At 48.9% G+C, this 20,453-nt stretch overlaps 3 protein-coding genes across 3 annotated transcripts; 1 reads left to right on the forward strand and 2 right to left on the reverse strand.

The window, feature by feature from the left end:
• LOC142891868 (protein ABHD15) lies at positions 1 to 2,983 on the reverse strand. The gene is made up of 3 exons (XM_076031785.1): positions 2,161 to 2,983; positions 1,278 to 1,507; positions 1 to 1,109 (listed from the first exon to the last, which is right to left on the reverse strand). Exons 1-3 carry the CDS (start codon positions 2,887 to 2,889, stop codon positions 422 to 424), a joined length of 1,647 nt encoding a protein of 548 aa, XP_075887900.1. The 5' UTR covers positions 2,890 to 2,983; the 3' UTR covers positions 1 to 421.
• Positions 2,984 to 4,111: 1,128 nt separating this feature from the next.
• Positions 4,112 to 11,554, forward strand: LOC142891869 (von Willebrand factor A domain-containing protein 7-like). The gene is made up of 16 exons (XM_076031786.1): positions 4,112 to 4,186; positions 4,943 to 5,150; positions 5,247 to 5,519; positions 5,616 to 5,709; positions 5,805 to 5,939; positions 6,600 to 6,786; positions 6,891 to 7,066; positions 7,166 to 7,278; positions 7,412 to 7,528; positions 8,157 to 8,363; positions 8,457 to 8,589; positions 8,841 to 8,990; positions 9,722 to 9,814; positions 9,915 to 10,183; positions 10,290 to 10,583; positions 10,697 to 11,554. Exons 2-16 carry the CDS (start codon positions 4,965 to 4,967, stop codon positions 11,126 to 11,128), a joined length of 2,859 nt encoding a protein of 952 aa, XP_075887901.1. The 5' UTR covers positions 4,112 to 4,186; positions 4,943 to 4,964; the 3' UTR covers positions 11,129 to 11,554.
• Positions 11,555 to 11,558: 4 nt separating this feature from the next.
• coro6 (coronin 6) lies at positions 11,559 to 20,254 on the reverse strand. The gene is made up of 11 exons (XM_076031787.1): positions 20,121 to 20,254; positions 18,265 to 18,464; positions 16,318 to 16,440; positions 14,915 to 15,044; positions 14,627 to 14,805; positions 13,931 to 14,050; positions 13,753 to 13,857; positions 13,514 to 13,659; positions 13,128 to 13,185; positions 12,790 to 13,017; positions 11,559 to 12,084 (listed from the first exon to the last, which is right to left on the reverse strand). Exons 2-11 carry the CDS (start codon positions 18,460 to 18,462, stop codon positions 11,962 to 11,964), a joined length of 1,410 nt encoding a protein of 469 aa, XP_075887902.1. The 5' UTR covers positions 18,463 to 18,464; positions 20,121 to 20,254; the 3' UTR covers positions 11,559 to 11,961.
• Positions 20,255 to 20,453: the final 199 nt, after the last annotated feature.

A 20,453-nucleotide genomic window follows, 5' to 3' on the forward strand; every position in this document is an offset into this window, starting at 1 on the left:
TTAAAGCTGCCTCTTGTGATGTCACAAAGGGGGTCTATGAGTGAGTGACACTCCGAGCCAAGTGTTGAGTCCACCTGCTAAAAGTCATGATCGGGAACACCTTGTGTTTGCCTCCTTTCAAACCAGTAGAGCTGCACGGCAGGGAGTTTTTCCGTTGGAAGTTGTAAACACAGGGCTAAATATGCTGCATCTGGAGGTCTCTTTTTATATTCAACGTTGGAAATGAAAACTTCCTCAAGAGAAACACTTCATTGAAAATATGCTCCTCTACATTTCCCACATTTTCCCTTCCAGTCCTGCTCAGATGCCCTTTGAAGTAAAATACTGTTTTTTTTTTTTCTTCCTGTTCAAGTCACCCAGAAACTATTCTTCCTTCATCCTCAGCGGTGACCAGTCTCCAGTCTTCCTCACCCACAGCTCCTCAGCGTGTGTACGACCGCTTCCAGGTGAACTCCTCCTCTTCCTCCTCTTCTTCCTCAACCTCTGCTCTGCTGTGTTCAGGCCTCGTCCTCCTCGTCATGGTCGCTCTCCTCCTGCGGAGCGAAGCCACCCTGCCCGCCCAGCCTCTCTGTTGAGCGGCTCCTCCGCTCGGTGCCTCCCCCCTGCCCTCCACTCTGAGGAAATCAGCCACCGCTTTGAAGAACTCCAGCACGGCCACGTGACTCCAGTTGTCGCTCTCCTCCTCCTTCCGGTCTCTCTGTCCGTCCAGGGAGAAGCCACAGTGCCCCCCTTTGTCCGTCAGAGCCAGCAGGAAGTAGGGGTTTCTCTGGAAGAGGGGGAGGGGCAGGGTGCCGGCCGACGGGAGGAGCGGGTCGTCCCTGCTGCGGATGCAGAGCACCGGCACCGCCACCTCGTCGGCGTCCCGCAGCGGCTCGTTCCTCTCCCAGTAGCCGTCCCAGTCCTTGGCCAACGCCGCCCTCTCACCCAGGGCCCAAGCTAGCGCTGGTGGGGAGGAGCGGTCCCGGCCCTGGGCGGAAGATCTGCAGCGTGATGGAGGCGTGAGGTCCTTCTGGGTGGAGGAGCAGAATAGAGCCTCCTCAAAGCCTCTGAGGGAGGAAGTGCTGAGAGCTCCGTCCACGTCCAGGATCCCCTGCAGGGAGCTTTGGTACCTGGAAGGAAAAAGAAAACACATATTTGTATATATATATATATATATATATATATATATATGTATATATATATATGCAGTATAATAGTTGAATAAGATGAATAAAGAGCCAATTGCCTTTTACAACTCAAAACAGCCACTGATGGAGCATAAAAAACCTCGGCCTCACCTGCTGAGCGGCAATTTCTGCTGGAGCATCACCAGGCAGCGGTACACAGCGGGCAGGTCCGTCTCCATCCACTGCTGGCCCAGCAGCACGGGGGAGATGGCCGCCGCCGCCGTCAGGTACGAACTTGATCCCGACTCCCCCAGGTAGGACAGGAGCTGGCCGGAGCCGCAGCCCTCACTCACTGCAACCAGCGCCGAGGACGGGAAACGACTGTGGATGTAGGCAACCGCCTGCAGAGACGGTGACATCATCATGTGAGTGTCAAAGGTGTGTGTGTATGTGTGTGTGTGTGTGTGTGTGGAAGCTGTATCTTCTTAAGCATATAAATGTGAATTCTTGTTGCAAGTTTGCAAACATCTGTGGTGTTAGTATGGACGGTGCAGCATTTATATGTATAATTATAATTTTTTTTTAATGAATCAGAGTTGGGGGCGACACGGTGGCGTGGTAGATGGATGTATAGATGTACTTTATTGATCCCAAATTAGGAAACTACACTGTTGCAGCAAAAAACAAACTACCACGACGACCACAAAAGTTTTTTTCTCAGCTCCATGTTACATGTTGCAGCCCAGGAATCCAAACTCTGTGCACTGTTTTGTTCATTTCCTTCTTTCAGAGTTCAGGTTCCAGGAGATGAGAAGCCAAAAAGCTAAACTAATCTTTTTCTCTACCTGATCCACGAAGGGTAAACTAATCAAGAAAACAACATTTCAATGTCAATTAGAAGGTTCAGGTCACCGTTTAGCTCTTTCCCCTCTCAAAGAGGCCTTCTCTTCTTCATTGTTCCCTGTAATTTCTGTGTTTTCCCGGCTGAATACATACAATAATTCCAATGTGCTTGGGAAACATTTCATTGGCTTCGTCTTTCCCGTATGCGTACCTGCTCCAGGTCAGCCGGGTCTCCGAACTCGGTGAGCCGAGCCGTGGTCAGCGGGCACCCGGCTGCCCCCCGGCCATGGAAGACCACCACGTAAAAGCCTTGCTGCGCGGCGTGATGGCACAGCGCCCTCAGGTGGGGGCTGCTGCCTGCCCAGCGCCGGGGGACCAGGAGGAGCACGGGGGGCGAGGAGGTGAAACAGCCCAGAGCTCTGCCGCTGCACCCCCTGCTCCTCCCCGGGGCCTCCAGCAGCCGGGTCCCCAGGGCCCAATCCAGAGCCACCACGCCGCCGTCCCTGAGCAGCAGGTGGTCTCTGGTGAACTCTAACCCGTCTCCATGCTTCTCATACAGCATGCTGGACCAGGTCTGGAGGTGAGGGTCCCCCCGGGGCCATGGTGCCAGTCTGGGGTCGAACAGGGAGGAGCAGTGGCGCTGCAGATATCTGGCCAGCGCTGTGGGTTTGCAGAGCAGCCTCAGTCCGTCTGACCCTGATGTCAGGCGATCTGACCCCGCTGGCCCCGCTGACCCCGCCGACCCCGCAGACCTGGCCTCTTCTCGTCCAGAAGGCAGGCCTAAGGTCCAGCAGATGATGAGCCAGAGCCTCCAGCCTGCAGCACTGACGAGCCAGTGAGTCCAGCGGCGGAACCTCGGCCAGCGGGGACACAGAGACAGCAGCAGCAGCAGCAGTGAGGGCAGTGAGCAGAACAAACACTCAAACACACACCAAGCCATGGGTGGAAATATAAAGTCTGTCCTCTGAGTCTTCCCGCTGGGTCGCCTATTATCACACCGCACACGGCAGCCACTGATGCTTTGATTCCTCCACTTCCCCCCAACTGATGGAGGAAAGTCACGTTAATAAATGTCCCCTGGCTCCCACCGTGGCCCCTCCCCCTCCCGCACTTTGTTCTCCCCCCATAAATTATTTACTGCGAGCAAACATGGGCGTTTTTGACAGAAGGGTAATGTGCATATTAAGTCAGTTTCATCGCGCGAAACTCAACTTTTATTTTGTAGTTTGTTTCTGCTGCTCTGACAGAAACTGCACTCGTCGCTACCTGAATTCTGGCTGCCTCAATCTCGGTTTTATCTACATCCAAAAATGTATAGTTATAGATGCCAAAAAAAAACAGGGCAGTGATGTCGACCTTTTTGGCCCCTTGACTGATATTAGTAAAGTACTGCTAATGATGTCTGCTGGTCCACTGCTCTTTAAATACAAGCTAATTGTGTGCAGTGGAGCCAGTCAATCATTTGCCGTTAGTGGCTCCATATTTTTGTACTACTGGTGGAATTTCATCACCCTTGTAATTTTGACTGCAAACTACTATTTTTAGTAGTAGTATTCCACACATCTAAAAAAAACAAAACTATTCCAGATAGTACTTTATGGCGCAATGTAACTGAATGAGTACTAAAAGCCACAAAGTCCACCACTATGTGAGCTTCTGCCATCTAGTGGGTAAAACGCATAATGTAACTGACGTTGATGGGAAAGTCTCCCACATTGTGAGAGATTCTGCCTTCTAGTGGGCAAAAGGCAGATTGCACATTGCAGCTTGTCTCACCCATAGTTTCTCACACTTTAGTTGCACCTGAGGAAACTCAAACAAAAGGATTTTAAAAATAAATAAATAAAAAGTGTAGCCCAATCTTTCTTGTCTTCTTTCTATTTCTGACAAATCAAGAGTTTGTGGCGTCTTTGTTCAGATTTATCGTACACTCTCAACATGGTTCACCTGGATCGTACACTCTAAGCCGACAATTCAAAATATTAGAACTATCTAAAAACAGCCCGACAGCGATCACTCCAGGTCACGCAAAATCATCTTGTGTGTGTATGGAGATGGCATCCCAAAAAATGTGAAAGGTTCGATATTCATCAGTGGCACTGAAACATGACCAACAGGTAATACAAGACTGCTTGATCCCGCCCTGACCGTGGAGCAGTGCGGGACAGGTGTTGCCACAATATAAGGCAGAACAAGCAGCGACGCTCCAGGTTCGCCTCTTCTTCCTTTGATGAAAGGTAAAACTTCTTATTCTTTATTGTTTATTACTGTATCGTGGCTCCCCTGCAGAAACAATGCCGTCTAAACAAATCAGTCTCTGCAGCAGGTCGGCTGCTCCATCCGTTTCTTTGTCAAAAGCGTGATACATCTTTCAAAGACCTGCAGTATGGAGTGAAGCTGTGAAACAGGTTGAGTGTAGAACTGAAACAAAGTCTAACTTCACTTGGTGCGTGTTGGTTAATTTGTGAAGCCGTGTAAAGACAGGATATCGATACCAACTGATGAGTGTTAATTACTGATAAAGGAGAATTGGTTTCGGACCTGTCATGTTAACATTGATTTTGTTGGTTTTTATTTTCTCATGTTCAAAATAAATCCTACATTCATGAAAACGAATGAATGAAAAAATATTCATTAATTTTCAAGGTCTGCAAATGTCTCAACAACAACAACAACTACGAACCTTCATTTCAGGGAACGATTCAAAAAAAAAAAGGGGGAAAAAAAGGTCACCCACGTTCAGCGTCACATATTTATTGTTAAACCGGTACGAGGAGTTGGTAGTTAAATGCTGGCTAAGCTTGGTCATGTGATAAAGTGCAGACAGGAACCCAGCTGGGTGCCGCTTGGCTGCTGCCACTGCCCAGCTGCTTCAGTGGAAAGAGCACTCGTCTTCTGTGATAACCCTGTGATGACACGTTCCATCTGGTTCTATGGGATCAATTAAAGGACCAATGCACACTTTGTGTCTGCGTTGTGCCTCTGTCCCTCAGACCGTTCGCCGACTGATCGACGATGTTGTTCGGCCCGACTGTGCCGTGTCTCCTGCTGATGCACCTGCTGTCCTGCGCCCACGGCTTCGGGATCCTTCTGGGAAAGTCGATGAGTCACATGGAGATCACAGAGAAGGCCATCCTGAACACCACGGTGCACGTGTGCCGCGCTCTGGCGCAGGCCGAGGGGACGGCCTTCACTTCGCCTGTGAGAGTTTGTTTCTTCGTTTCTGCAGCGCGCAGGAGAGATCGGGAGATGTTCCTCCGGTCCATGTTGCCTCTTTGTGACTGTGTGCCACTGCAGGCGGAGCCCTTCACCGCCGAACGCGTGGCCGCGGCCTGCGGGGTCCCGCAGTCGTCCAAGAGCTTCAGCCGGGCCATCACCTTCATCAAGCTGATGAACATGCGAGTGGATCTCCGCCACCCTTTCAACGCCAGCCAGCACTTTGACGACGAATCGTTCATCGGGGGCAGGAGAATCATCACCGAGGGGATCTTGGCGGTCAAGGCGAGCATCGAGCAGGGCAACTATGAGGCCGCCAGGAAGCAGCTCGGAGGGCTGCTCCATCCCATGCAGGTGTTTTTGACCTTCCGCTCGCAGTCTGCGCTCTCCTGGTGGTGTTTGTGAGTGTGCGTTGTAAGGCGCGTCGCTGTCTTGTGTGATGTCGCCAAGGATTTCTACAGCCACAGCAACTGGGTGGAGCTGGGGAGTAAATACCCCAACGCCAATCTCATCAGGTCCGACAGCAGCATCGGCAACATAGCAGGTGAAAAGCAGACGGCGTCTCTGGACTGCGGGCCTTGCTCAGTGGCGAGGAATGCAAGAATGTAGATGTGGTTATAATGAGCTGTGCTCCCGCAGCCGAGAGCAGAGCCACCTGCCGCGATTGCGACGGAGACGACTGCAGCAACAACATCCTGGACGACATCATCGCCGAGGGCATGCTGACCTCCGGCTACTTCAGCATCGCCCCTGTGGGAGCAACAAAACCACAAGGTACAGAGACAGACCTCCAGCACAGCTGACACACGTTTTGAGCATTTTCCCTCATAATGATCCCCATTTCAAAGAAAAAAGTTTTTTGACCAAAAAGATTACAGAGGGCGAAAAAATGTTTTACATTTTATAGTTTTCATATTTTAACCATTTTCAGATGGCTATTTTTTTTATTCTGGGCTCCAGTGGATCTCCAGGAAAAAAAACAAAGAAAATGTGGCCCTCTGTTTACAGCTTTCTTCCAAAATGAAGCTTCATGCAAAAGCGGATGCTCTGTTGGATCTTGCATGTGTTGGAGACAAGTGTAAAGTGGCCATGAGGGTTTGTTGTCACTGACCTGTATCAGAAATGGGCCCTTTGTGACGCCACAAAGAAATTGTAAATTTTGTTGTTGCTTTTTTCATATATGGGAAATATGAGACTTTAAATCCATCTCAGATATGCATCGCTGACAGCATTTTGATTTAATTCCCGGTAACAATAAAAATATTTCATCATCAATGTTACAAAGCCAATGCAATGTAAACCAGCGGATGAGAAAAATCTTTCCACGATCTCTGTGACGAACACAGTTACACAGATGAACATGTTTTGAAAGAAATATATGAGTCGGGCTGTCGGTGTATGAACTGTGTGACATGCCGCTTGTTGACATTAAAGGCAAATGCAGCCACGGAGGAGGAATCGATCAAACCAGCACCATCAAGCCCAAAGGAGGCATCAACAAAGACTCGTTTGACGCCAGCCACGGCTTCCTGCACGCGGCGGCCGCCGACATGGCAACAGCCGCAACCAGCGAGCTGCTGGAGGACATTCGCGAGGCGGCTGGAGACAAAACCTTCCTGGAGTGAGGAACACAGTCTGCATCTCTCAGCTTCCTACTCTAGAATTTCTTTTCATGATGGTTTGTGTGTGTGTTTGTGTGTGTGTGTCACGATGTGCGCCTGGCAGGGCGATGGGGATCTCCAGGAGGTCCAGCAAGGCTCTGTGTTTCCTGATCGACACCACCGAGAGCATGAAGGACGACATCGCAGCGGTGAACAGTGCTGCCTCCGCCATCATCGACCGCGAAGTGGGGACAGAGAACGAGCCGTCGGTTTACATACTTGTCGCCTTCAACGACCCAGGCAGGAGCCGTTAATTGCCAGGACAAAAAAATGACACCGCCCGACATGAGTGAGGGCTGAGATGAGAGCGAATCACAAACTCTGCTTCTCTTTGGTCAGATGTTGGGCCCATAATCAAAAGCACAGACCCCAACGTCTTCAAAACCATTCTAAGTGCTTTATCAACATCAGGAGGGGGAGATAAGGAGGAACTAAGTCTGTCAGCGCTTCAGGTGATCTAACTCCTTTTTTTTAAATTATTGTTCTTCAGATCTAAATGTAAAGGCTGTGCTGGCTGACCTCACCACCCTCTCCTCTTCCTCCTCTTCCTCCTCTTCCTCCTCTTCCCCCCTCCTCCCTTTGCAGCTGGGCCTAGCAAACGCTCCCTTCAGCTCAGAGTTCTTCCTGTTCACCGACGCACCTGCCAAAGACATAGAGCTGAAGAACACAGTGACCGGACTGATGGAGCGCACGCAGTCAGTGGTGAGTGTGGCACCTCGTCCAGCTGTGTTGTGCTGAGGGGTCCCGGCACACCGACACCACACACAGGGTTTGAAAAATCAGCGTCTGGGCTGACGGCATGTTGTTACAGTCGAGACGGAGTAAACGTCTGTATCTGACATAAGCAATGAACTTCTGTCTGAACATGTGTCACCCACATCTGTAACTGAGGCAAAGTGAGGCCTGTCATCCGTCATTCTGCTAGGCTGGTTTGATGGGCGGGATTTGTTGTATGTTTGTTTGTTTGTTTTCAGTCTTGGGAGGTGTGGTCCAAGTCTAGAGTGGCAGCTCAGTGAGTTGTGATTCACCTGATAAACATTAGGGAAACGACCTCACCAGTCTTTCAGGACTCTGACCTAGTGTGACACATAGTAACAATCATTGTTATCTACGCACTCATTATTGTTTGGATAGGAAAAATAACTGCAAACTGTCATCAGCTGTTGCTCTGAAATATCGTTCATTTGACATCATTTTAAAAAATGTGCCGGCAACAACCCCCACGTTGCGATTATCTTTGTTTTTAAACATACTTTTCCCCTGCAGTCGTCACTGTTTGGGAATTTGGCTACTTTACTCTTTGCATATCTTGAGTCGTGTTGGTTCTCAGGTGAACTTCATCATCTCGGGGTCCACGGTGGCCAACCTCAGGAGGCTGCGCAACGGCGACCAGCAGCAGCACAGCAGGATCGAGGAGGCCGAGTCGCAGCTGTACCGGGACCTGGCTCAGACCTCGGGGGGCCAGGCCGTGGAGGTGACGACCAGCGAAGTGTCCGAGGTCATCGGCGTCCTCACCGAGTTCAACAGCGCCTCTCTGGTAGCGCTGCCGAACGTCTCACCGCAGGTTTTGCAGCGTTGCAGCGTTGCAGTCGTCAGACTTCTCATGCAGGCTTTTGTTCCAAAACTCCAGGTGACGCTGCTGCAGGCGGCCCGCAACCCAGGAAAGACCGACACCTTCACCTTCCTGGTGGATCAAACTGTGGAGAATCCTGTTGTTTACATCACCGGACGCTCCGTCACCTTCGTCCTCACCAACCCGACAGGTAACCCTGCCCCCTGCAGGCAAAGGCTTTCGCTCCATGAAAGTTATAATTCAACTAAATACACATTTGTCAAACTACAACTAAATGTCCATCCGATTTACTTCAGTGGTTTTTTTTTATTGTCTTTGTTCAATATGGAAACAGTTTTGTCTGTCAAAGAGCGAAATCCAGAGACGCTTGTGCCATCATGTGCCATCTTACAAATACCATCCGCTCTCGTGAACGTTTTCCTGCGTATTGTCTGTTTGCAGGAGAGTCTCAGCAGAGCAGCGACACGTCCGGGTCGCTGATATCAACATTCAAGGCGGTGGGAAACTTCATCAAGTTACAACTGGTGAAACAAACTGGAGAGTGGAGTTTGAAGATGATGTCGACACATCCCTACACTCTGAAGGTCATAGGTGAGACCTCTGCCGTCGGTGAGGGGGACATTTCGCACTTTGACTCCAAAATAGTATTTTTGGTTTGGATGCTAACACACATTGTCTTACCCTTTGTGGGGGGTTTTCTTGTGCAGAGAGGCCTTTTTTTTTTTTTTTTTAACTTCCAACTAAAATGATTTTCCTGTAGAATCCCTACTGCCCACATTATTATAATGAGTTCCGCTACATTTCCTTGAGCAGCAGTGCAAAAGCCAGTAAGCTGGAAGCCTTTCTCATCAGAACCTGCTCTACTTTGTGTTTACCGTGACGTGTATGTCACGGTGACCGTGGCTACTTGACAGGATGAACAAACTTTACTTGGAATGGCCAAAAGACCTCCCCTCCACCCCCCTCAACATTAGCATTTGTCAAGAAGAGCAGCCTCGTTTTTACTTTGGTCAAGCCGGCCTCTTTAAGAGGACATGTGATGACCTGAGGAACGTGAGTTTCTGTGTTATTTAACCAACCTAAGCCATTCAAACAAGGAACAAGTTTAGCAGCAGCTGAATAGCAACCCATCCAGATTGAATTACATTTGGACAACTCCTATCTCATGTTTCGGCCTGGAAGAATCTGACCTGCACCTGTTAAATTTACACTGTGCGTATTGACACACTGCACACTGTGAAGGAAAACTAGGCAAGGAGGCGGGAATTCAACATTGTGGTCAGAGCGTTTCTTTCTTTTAAAAACTGTTATTCGACCCGCAGCTCAGAGTCGCCTCGACTTCCTGTTTGACTTCGTGGAAGAGTCGCAGGGCCTGTTCCAGGGACTGGATGTTCTCGACACTCGTCCCACTCCTGGTAATAAAACACTAGAGTGTGATGGTTCCCTGAGGCAAACAGCATCATTAACACAATGTTGTTTTTTCTTCTTTTTTCTTTTGTCCAAACTGGTGGCCAGGTGCCAACGTTAGCTTGTTGGTGTCTGTGACTGGCAGTGACAACGCCACGGTGACGGAGGTCTCTCTGGTGGAGTCGATGGGCTCAGGGGAGATTAAGGGCGTCGTGGAGCCACAGGAGGGCTCCAGCTTCCTGGTTAAGGTAGCCAAGATACCGTCAGTGCAGTTTGTGGTGCGAGTGAAGGGGCAGGACAACGGCGGCTCCAGCAGTCCCATCGTCTTCCAGAGACAGTCGTCAACCAGCTTCAGATCCTCCAACCTGACCATTTCTGTGAGGAGTCCCTCCAAAGCATCTTTATCACGTGGACCAAATGAGCTAAAGAAAACAGCGCACTGTAATAAACATTTTTCCTTTAAATCTGTCTCTCTACTTTTAGGCTGATTCAAACAGCATCCAGTCAGCAGGAACGCCGTTCTCCTTGCCCTTTTCTTTGAAGACCGCTGGACCTGGAGGAAACTTCACCATCCGGGCCACCAACAGCCGTGGATTCGACTCAACATCCCCGAGCAGTCTGTACCTGGAGTCTGGGAAGACCGTGAATGGCACAGTGACCATTTCAACGGCTCGCACGACCCCATCCGGCACCGACGTGACCCTCACCATTGAGGCTGAGGCCCCAGGAGCTGAGGATACGAACTACGTGGTGCTTCGTTTCACCATCATTAACACCGTACGACTCGAGTCAAACTAATACCGACTCCTCATTGTTTTCAAGCTTTCCAAAATCCGTCCCGGAACCCCAGAACCGAACCTACCTGATGAGTTCATCCTTCTCCCCTGCAGATCACTGACTTCACACTGCCCGTGTGTCAGCGGACCAGCCTGCAGTCCAACTGTTCGGCGAACTGCTCCTCGTCGGCCGCTTGTTCCGCCAACTGCTCCTCGTCTACGTGGAACCTCACCGTCCGGGTCAGCGACGGTGCACAGGGTTCAGGCGTCGACTTGGTGAGTCTCAAACAGGGCAACGGGACCATGGACACCACGCTGGACGCCGCCAACGAGAACGTGACGCTGGTGTCGTACCGTGCGTCCTGCTGTCAACCCAACATGGCGCTGCGGGTGGTGGACCGGGCGGGGAACGTGGGCTCCTGTTTCTTCAGCCTGAGGGAGAAACCTCCGGCTGCCCAGTCGGCCTCCGCCAGCGTGACGCTGTCGCCGCTCCTCTTCGTCCTCAGCCTTGCGCTGCTGCTGGTGAAGCTGCACACGGTGTCATGAGTGGGTCCAGTCTAGTGAGCTCCTGCCTCTAAAGTTGCGAAAAGCATATTGGGCATTATTAGTCGGTGTCGTTCCACTCGAAATGAACTCGGTGTGCTGGGAAGAGGAGAACTCACAGCGGGGTTTGCTGCCTTTCTGCAACACTGAACTTGCTTTGCTGCCACAACCTGTTGTGATGGAGCTGCTGCTACGCCATGTGTCTGAACTCACCCGATTTCAGGTAACCTTTGTTTAAGCAGCCTTGTTGTAGTATTTGCTCAGATTGGATCCTTGTTTTTCTTTTTTCACGTTTGCACTCATTAACGTTTCCAGTTTTCTGCTTTCCTTCCTTGGCAACTAGATGATTTGATGATTGACTTCAACATCACAAGGTCCTTTTCACTTTTTATCAAACCGCCTGGTTAATGCAATAAAATATGGACAGGAGATGTTTTCCTAAAAAAAGACAGTTTTATTGGTGTCATACTGAGTTTAATGTGTTGCTCTTTGCAAAACACAAAGGTTTTGATACAGGCTTTTTCTTCTACTTCCTTAATCAATATTTACATTTTTTTCTGAGAGAGGCTCATTTCAATGAGCTGGTACCAAATGCATGTGTGCAGTGTGTTTGTCTTTGGTAACTGTCTGTTATGTTCACAAGATTGTAAAAGAGTGTTTCTTTTTTTTCTTTTCTTTTTAAGATGATGTTTACCAAAGACAAACCATCATCCCTGGATTTGGAACCTTTTTTCATTTTTTTTTGTATTACATGATGATAAAAAACAAACAAAGCAGTGAACACAGCATTACTTAGTTTCAGACCCTTAAACCAACTTAAACGATGTGACAGTGAGTCAGTCAGTGCCGTTGGTGTACTGGGAAAGCTTGTTCTCCAGGTCACAGATTCTCTTTTCCTGTGACAAAACTGTGGCCTTCAGGTTCTGAATCTCCTCCACCAACCTCTCCAGCAGCTGTGGCTGGGGAGGGGCAGCAGAAGACAGGAGGGAGGAGAAAACGAGTAAGGAAGGACAGTGACAGAAAGGTGGAAATTAAAGATACAGAACAGAAGGAACATAATGTGCTGAACAACCAGAGGGGAAAAACAAAGAAGGAAGAATTATGGGAAATAAAGTTGTGAAACAGAAAACAGGCAGTGGGGGTAATATTCAGAATAAGTCCAGCAAAGCTTAAAGAAGACACGCATGAAGCCAGATGAGCTATTGTGCCAAATATTAGCACTTTATACCACTGTTTCAGTGCAGACTCTTCTAATCCACGTAGCCCCTCTGGAGTGCTGTGCTGTGCATTAAAATGTAAAGCCTTGTCATTCATGAGCTGTCGTCTGAATGTACAAAAGGCACTTTAGTCCAAATTTGACTCAAAACAGCAGCATTAACATCATGTTTTCAGCCAAAACATCCACTGTAGCCTCCTGTCTAGGAGAGGTGTTCAAGCTGGCAGACGACACAGTCATCTAAGTTGTGTCTGGAAGCTGTTGTTATATGTAGGCCATGTTACTGTGAAACTCCAGAACAGTTACATGGGTAGGAAATTGTCACCAGAACTCCCTCCACTCTCATTTTGGATGAACAATCTGTGTGTGTGTGTGTGTGTGTGTGTGTGTGTGTGTGTGTGTGTGTGTGTGTGTGTCACGTGTCGATATGGGCGGGGCCACAACTCACCGGCAGACTGTTGGTTTCCAAAGTGGACATGCTGCGTCGAGGGGCGGGCCTGGACTCCAACACGTTCTTCTTCGCCACTTTAAGCTCCCGGCTCTTGGGCGGCACGTAGCCGTCCCTCATGGACACCAGGATGGGCTCTTCATCGCGGCCGTCCAGCCACTCGTCAACCTCCATGGGCGGCTCGGGCCCTGCTGTGTCCGGATACAGGTCGTCCTGGAAGAGGTCCGACTGGGCGGGGGTGCAGGAGAAATGTGTGAGGTTATATATATATATACTGTATATATAGGTTAATATATAGGTCAATCTATATAAAGAAAGTGCAGACGAATATAGAATACTTTTCTGGGAACTGTCATTGTGATCGGCTCGCACTTCTTGTCCAGCAGCTTGAATAACCTGCAGCAGGAGGAGGAGAGATGAGACACAAAGTGGTAAATGGTCTGCACTTATCTAGTGCTTTAATCACCCATTCACTCACACACGTACACACCAACAGACCAGACAATCCCGTTTATTGATCTGACTTTCCAATCTGACACAAGGAGGAGGTCAGAATGATCAGGTGAACCAGATGTGGAACACACTTCAATTAACCCCAACGTCCTCCTCATCATCATCATCATCATCATCATCATCATCATCATCATCATCATCATCATCATCATCATCATCATCATCATCATCACCACCACCACCACCATCACCATCATCATCATCGTCTCACCTCGCAATCTCGCACTTGCTGACGTCCACGCCTCTCTTGGGCATGAAGCCCATCCCCCTCTGCGGCTCCTTGCTGCTGAATGTGCTGAGGTAGTGAACGTACGGAGGCTCGTCCGTGATCTCAAAGTAACGGACACTGCTGTCCCCCTGAACACACACACACACACACACATTGTTTCAAAAAAATCTAAAACCTCTTTGAACCCAACACCCAGACCTGATGACAGTCCCACCCTGTACCTTTCCACAGAGGTAGACCATGTTTGCGTCTGCGTCGTAATACGGCAATAACACCCCATTACTTGTGTCCAGTTCCAGCAGCGCGATTGGCTCCTCAAAGTTTGTCTGCGAGGAGGGACAACACTGCAATTAATCTGTGTTTCATTGCAGCAAAAAGTTCATGCACAATGTTTCCTACCGGGTCCCAGAGTCCCAGTTCTCTCTGGCTCATCCTGGTGAATCCCGTGGTGAAGATGTTTCCGTCTCGAGTGAAGATGGCTCTCATTGGCCGGATGCCCTCATGCGGAGCCAGACGTTCCTATCATGTAAGAATCACAATTAAAAGCAATTTTCTTTGGGGTGTTTTTGGGGTGTCATCCATGTGAACTTCTCTTTAAAACTGATCAAAACCTAGAAAACAGAGGACTTTTCTCTGCTGAACTCGTTTGTCTGGACGGAGCCACTAACTGCCGAGGTCAAAGGTCACAGCATATGAAAAATAGGTCTTCATGAAACGAACACGTGGGGTTTTGTCCCGTGTCTCTACGACCTTCTTCGTGGACGCAAGGGCCATTAAAGAATTTTGGGATGTCTGTCAGGGGATGTAAAGCTGAATTCTGCCAAAAAAATTTTTGCCAGTTCTGACCTGCTTGCCAAATTTGGTGAGTATTGGAAAATGTTCAGAGGGTCAAATTTTGGCAGAAACAGGTGGCCGAACTGTAATAAGAGGAAAGAAGCATCACAATTTCAACTCAGGTCTTCGCCCTGGCGATGTCCCACTCTGTTCCTTAGCTGGTCTATCACCGGGCCTCAGTCCCTCATTACAGCCAACAATGCAGCCACAAGTGCTCAGACACAAAGAATCATCGACAGTTTGGTGGTTGCGTTGACTCACCGCAACCACCTCCCTTTTGCGGGGGTCGCACACACGCAGACGTCGGTCCTTGCAGGTGGTGCAAAACAGGCTGCCGTTTCGGTTCCAGCTGATGCTGTAGATGAGGTCTGGGTGGTCGTCCATGGAGAGCAGAGGCTCCCCCGTTCCCACGTTCCAGACTATCACCAGGTTATCACTGCCTGGAGGAGGAAGAGGGGGGCAAGTAGGCGGAGAAAAAGACCGAAGCAGTTAAAACACATTGAGATGTTTGAAGAAAGTTTGTGTTGTTGGTGAAAAAAAGAGAGATACCGGCTGTGAGTAGTATGTTGCGTGCGGTGGGATGCCATGTGACGATGCCAACCCGCTTGGAGTGTCCCTCCAGGACCACGATGGGATCGGAGAGGGGTCGGTGCAGTGAGTGATCCGGAATCTGCCACACCTGCAGACAAGGGTGGAGGGATTTTCATGGCAGGATGAGGAGTTAAACTGGGGTTGTTGGGGAGAATCCTGAGTTTCTCTTTCAGAGGGGAGCCAAAGCCATGCATGGTGTCTACGAGTTCAACTTTAATCCAAATCCCAGGATTAGGGATAGAGTTGTGGGCCAAAAGAGCCAAAAAGAGCCAAAGAAAAAAAGAAACAGGTGCTAATCCTGACAAAAAATGTTGCTTGGAAAGGTTATCTAACTCAAGAGGACAGTTGGATTCATACATTAGGTTGCAGCCACAAGCAAAATTCCAGCCCTACAGACCAGCTCCGCCAGAACTGATGTTGCAGACCACAGGGCCACACCTTCTTGCCAAAAACCGCTTCAAGACCCCGTTCGTCTTCAGGAGAAACCACAACAAATCTTTTGAACCATACATTTAAAATTCTGGATTAGTGACCTTAATCCCAAATCCACTACTAATAGTGGGTTGATCCCCTGCATCTTATATAAAAAATGGTAACACAACTACAGATTTGACCACAACATCAACTACATTTCCCTATCAACACACTAGTTCTTCCCTTATAAAGCTGCCCAGTCCAGAGTCAACAGCAGTGGTGTCAATTAAACCTGATCATGGCACCTTTGCTCTCTGCACTCCTGCACAAAGCAAACTGCTAGCAACTGCTGTGTCATTATTGCGTAACTTAGAAAAGTGTGGGTAGTGGCACCTTACACCCATGTGTTTGATTGATAAACAACACAACACATGATGAAACTGGTTTACTTAACTGTTAACAGATGCACCCACACCCGCACCCAGCACACACACACACACACACACACACACACACACACACACACACACACACACACACCCCTTTCAGATGAGACAATGGTGTATTTAATGAAGGGTTACACTACAGTTATGGACTCTGCTCCAAAACTGGGCAGCTGCAACTGTCTGTCACACAAAGACACACACACACACAGACGCACACGCACACACACACACACACACACACACACACACACACACACACACGTCCCAGCAGCTGCCATCAGTTCAGTCATTCCTTCGCACAGCAGGAGGCCACGTGTGACAACTGCCCTGCAGTGACACGCTGAGTCAACACACACACACACACACACATTGTCATCGCACAGACGGAAAACGTTGTGACTGACAAACACACACACACTTTGTGCAAAATATGCGTCGCATCACTAAAATGGTTTCATCACTCATTGTTTTCACATTGGGGTGGGAACACACGGTGGTTACCATGGCCGTGCAGTCCTCCGAGCAGCTGGCCAGTACGTTGTCGTCGTGGGGGCACCAGTCGATGTCGAGGACGGGCCCTGAGTGGCCGATCACCAGCGGGTAGTTCTTGTCCACTCGGCCTGTCTGCAACACACAGGCGGTGAGAGGAAAGTATTACTGGCTTTGCCTATTACATTTTAATTAATTCATGACTATTTCACTGTCAGTGTTGCATTTTCTCATTCTTTTTTTTTTAAATTTTTTTTAGCTTAAATTGTCTCCCCACATGTTGCTATTGTTAATACAAAGCACTTTAAATGGGACGGACGGACGGACGGACGGACGGACGGACGGACAGACAGAAATTAAATAATAAACGTCTTGGAACAAGTCCTCAAAATGAAGGAACAATGAAACTGCAGGGACAGAAATGAGTCAGCAGCAGGCAGCAGGTTTTCTACTTCCACTTTGTGTATGTGTGTGTGTGTGTGTGTGTGTGTGAGAGAGAGAGAGAGAGAGAGAGAGAGAGAGAGAGAGAGAGAGAGAGGGAGAGAGAGAGGGACAAAAAATTGAGCAGAAACTTTTCTATTGATTGGAGAACTGAAATCATTATGTAACTTTTTTCTGTGCTACTATTGTGTAGCCATATGAGTCAGCTCTCTAAAAATCACAGCCTGACACACACACACACTCTCTCTCTCACACACACACACACACACACACACACACACACACACACACACACACACACACACACTCTCTCTCTCTCTCGCTCTGTCTCTTTCTCACACACACACACTCACACAGGAGGGGGTGGGGGGGGGTATTTATAGCCGGGCGACGAGGTGTTGAGAGAGGAGTTTTTCATGTGGCCTGTTGGGGTGCAGAGATAGAGGCAAAGAGCACGTCGGCGCGTATTAATAGCGCGTCTGTTCACCGAGACTGCTCGGTAGAATCACACAGGATTCTGCTCATCTGCAGTGGTTCTGAGTGACGAAAGGGAGGAAGGAGGTAGAACTCCTCACATCAGAGAAATTAAATGTGCCACAAATGAATAAAAGTGAGGTTTTACATTGAGCCAACAATTGCAATCTAAAGATAAGCGTGCTTTCATTTGGGGTGTTGCAGGAAACTCCCAGCTTGAAAATTCTGACAAAGTTGATAACAACTGATCCATAAAAGGTATTTGACTGGGCTATTATTTACTTAAAAAAATAGGCTTTTGATAAGGGATTCTGTAACATTAAATAACATCTTCCAGCTGACTTTCTTCAAGCTAGCCTCAAAATGTTTAGATGATTAGCACAACTTTTTTTTTTTTCCTTTTTGTAATTGACAGTTTATGTTGGGATGATGATGATGATGATGATGATGATGATGATGATGATGATGATGATGATGATGATGTCATTGGGCTTCACAGCTCAGCAGCAGCATCAGAGCCATCTGGACCTGCTGCTCTTGCACACACAGTGTTTTCTTTTGTTTTATTTGTTTCACTAAACGATCAGCTCCCACATCTTTGCATCCAAAACAGGTTTTGATAATTTATTTATGCGGATCAGGAGACTATGCTTTGCATTTTGAATACCGGAGCTCACAGGAGACACTTGACCCCTGCCGCCTGCCAAATGCCTTTCCAGTCCCTTTCTTGCCCCCTATCCCACTACAGCCGGCTGATTATGTCATGCAACACTGATCCTGTTATAGCTGCTTAAAACCCAACATCACCAAGGTATTCAGTCACACACGACGACGTCATTTATCATTTTAAAGATTTTTCTGGCCAGAATTCAGATTTGCGAGATTTTTTTTTCATCTTCCAAGTCACAAAAATATTTGGGATCCCATAAACAGAAAAAAAGATATGAATAAAAAACCATGAATTCTATGTCTATGTCGGAATTTGTGTTATTTCAAGAACCAGCGAGAGTTCTTGATTCATGTGTTCTCATCCACATCACCGACCTTGGAGAGCGGCAGGACCAGGAAGGCCCCGCCTCCGCTGGATTCCACGATGACCGCCAGGAACTTTGGGTTGACGGCGCAGAAGGAGCTGTCCCATGTCACCTTGGACACCCGGATGTCATCGTACGCCTGCTCGGCCTTGACCGTCTGGCCGAAGACGTGGCGAAACTTGCTCTGCCGCACGATGCTGCGACTCATGGCTGAGTCGGGAGAGGAACGAGGAGGAGAGGAGAGGAGAGGAGAGGAGAGGTAAGAACAAAACACTCGGCTGGATCAAGCTTCAAACGCCTCTGACGGGCTGACTAACAGCGGGTCTTTCAGGGAGTTTTTTTTGACTGGCAGTGCTCGGGGCCAGAGGGACCACCATCCCCTCCAACACTGGACACACTCTGTGGCAGCACCTGCCCTCAGTGTGGATATTAATAGGTGATTGTCCCATCAAACACCATGAAACTGCTAAACATCAGAGACAAACACTGAGAGGCAGAGAGCAGATTTAAAGGCCCGAGACGGCTGATGGTGATAGTGACGCGCGACATCTGTGTCGTGCGTTTTGTTTCCCTAATAGAAAATCGACTAAAACTACAAAGGCCACTGACTGGCCACCTCCGGGTCTGTGTTGGCTTGTCAAGCAAAACCTCCAAATTTGTTCATCACCACACCTTAAAATCCCAACATTCATCATTTAAGTCCCAAAATGAAGCTCACTGCTAACAACAGATTTTCATTGCGGGAACTGTGAGTCAACTTGCAAACAAGTCATAATTAAATTATTATTTCCCTGCCACACAGACATGTTGAATCATGTTGGAGTTTGTGTCACTGTCACAAGTGTGTGTGCAACAGCAACTCTTATCTAACATATGAGTCAAGCAGTCAAGCAGATGCCCCTATTTTTTTTCAATGATCATTTGGGTAACATTGCCTTTAGCTGCCTGGTGGTCACAACCAGGAGATTGCCATCTCTGAAACGGTTTTCTGGAATTAAGAATGAGAGAATTTTAAGCAGACTAGACACTGGAGTGAGTGGGAAGCTTACAAAGCTTAACTGTAATGGGATGGATTTGATTTCAATTGGAGAAGAGTTAAAGCCCCAGTGAGGAAGATTGAATAGCCTCTAATAGAGTAAATGAAAATTGCAAACAGCGTTCATGTATATGCCTGGGCCTGACAGTCCACTTGATCTGAGATGACATGTTTGAAAGTCACAAAAATCAGAGCGGATCCAAATTCTGGGCTACTATTTATGCAGAGGTGTGACAAAAAGCATTTATTGGCAAACAAAAACACAGCACATATTAAAAGCACTGACTTGGTCAGACAAAGAGCGAGCATGTCTTTTAAACACACACTAGGCCTTTCGCTTGATTCAGCCATAGGTTAACAAGTGAGCGTCCGCTTGGCGCGCACGGCCGGCTGTGCGGGGTCGAGATAGCGGCGAAAGAGTGGCACAGTCTGCCACTTCCCTAATATAGACATGGCAAAGTGCACCGTCCCACCCGGGACCGCCGCCCCTCCCACCCCGCTCATCCAAGTCCCCAGAATAAAGAGGCAACAAACTCCCGGCAAATAACTTTCGTAAACACACACACACACACACACACACACACACACACACACACACACACACACACACACACACACACACACACACAGGAAGGTAGAGGACTGGAACCCAGAGCAGGAATGTTCCTAACATGTTCTGTCGCGGCGCACCGGACGTCCCGCAAGGTGCGCGCACTGCACTCCTCCTCCGCGGCAGTGCAGCAAAGAGGCTGACGCACACTGCAGCACCGACACACACACACACACACACACACACACACACACACACACACACACACACACACACACACCTCTGGTTTGGGGGGAGAGCCCTCTTCCCTGGCCTGCCTGGAACCCTGTGTTCCTCCTGCGGCGCTGCGGCTTCCTGGAGTGGCCGCACCGGTCTGGACAGCTGTGTGACGAGACGGCGCAGCTCGGCTGGGGAAGGAGAGATCGGAGAGGCCCGAGGGTTGGTGGGGAGGGTGGGTGGGATGTCTATTTTGGAACGGGCTCGGTCAGAGGCGCGCACGGGGGACCGGTGTCACGCCGAGATCTGAGTGCCTGCCGAGAGTCGCATGCACCTCGCGGGAGCGCGTTGCCGCTGCAGATTCGGAGCTCTTGGATAACATCATCAGATTGCACAC

This window comes from Nelusetta ayraudi, unplaced genomic scaffold (genome assembly GCF_046127955.1).
Source record: "Nelusetta ayraudi isolate G7.1 ecotype Tasmania unplaced genomic scaffold, CSIRO-AGI_Nayr_v1 ptg000033l, whole genome shotgun sequence".
NCBI classification, from domain to species: domain Eukaryota; kingdom Metazoa; phylum Chordata; class Actinopteri; order Tetraodontiformes; family Monacanthidae; genus Nelusetta; species Nelusetta ayraudi.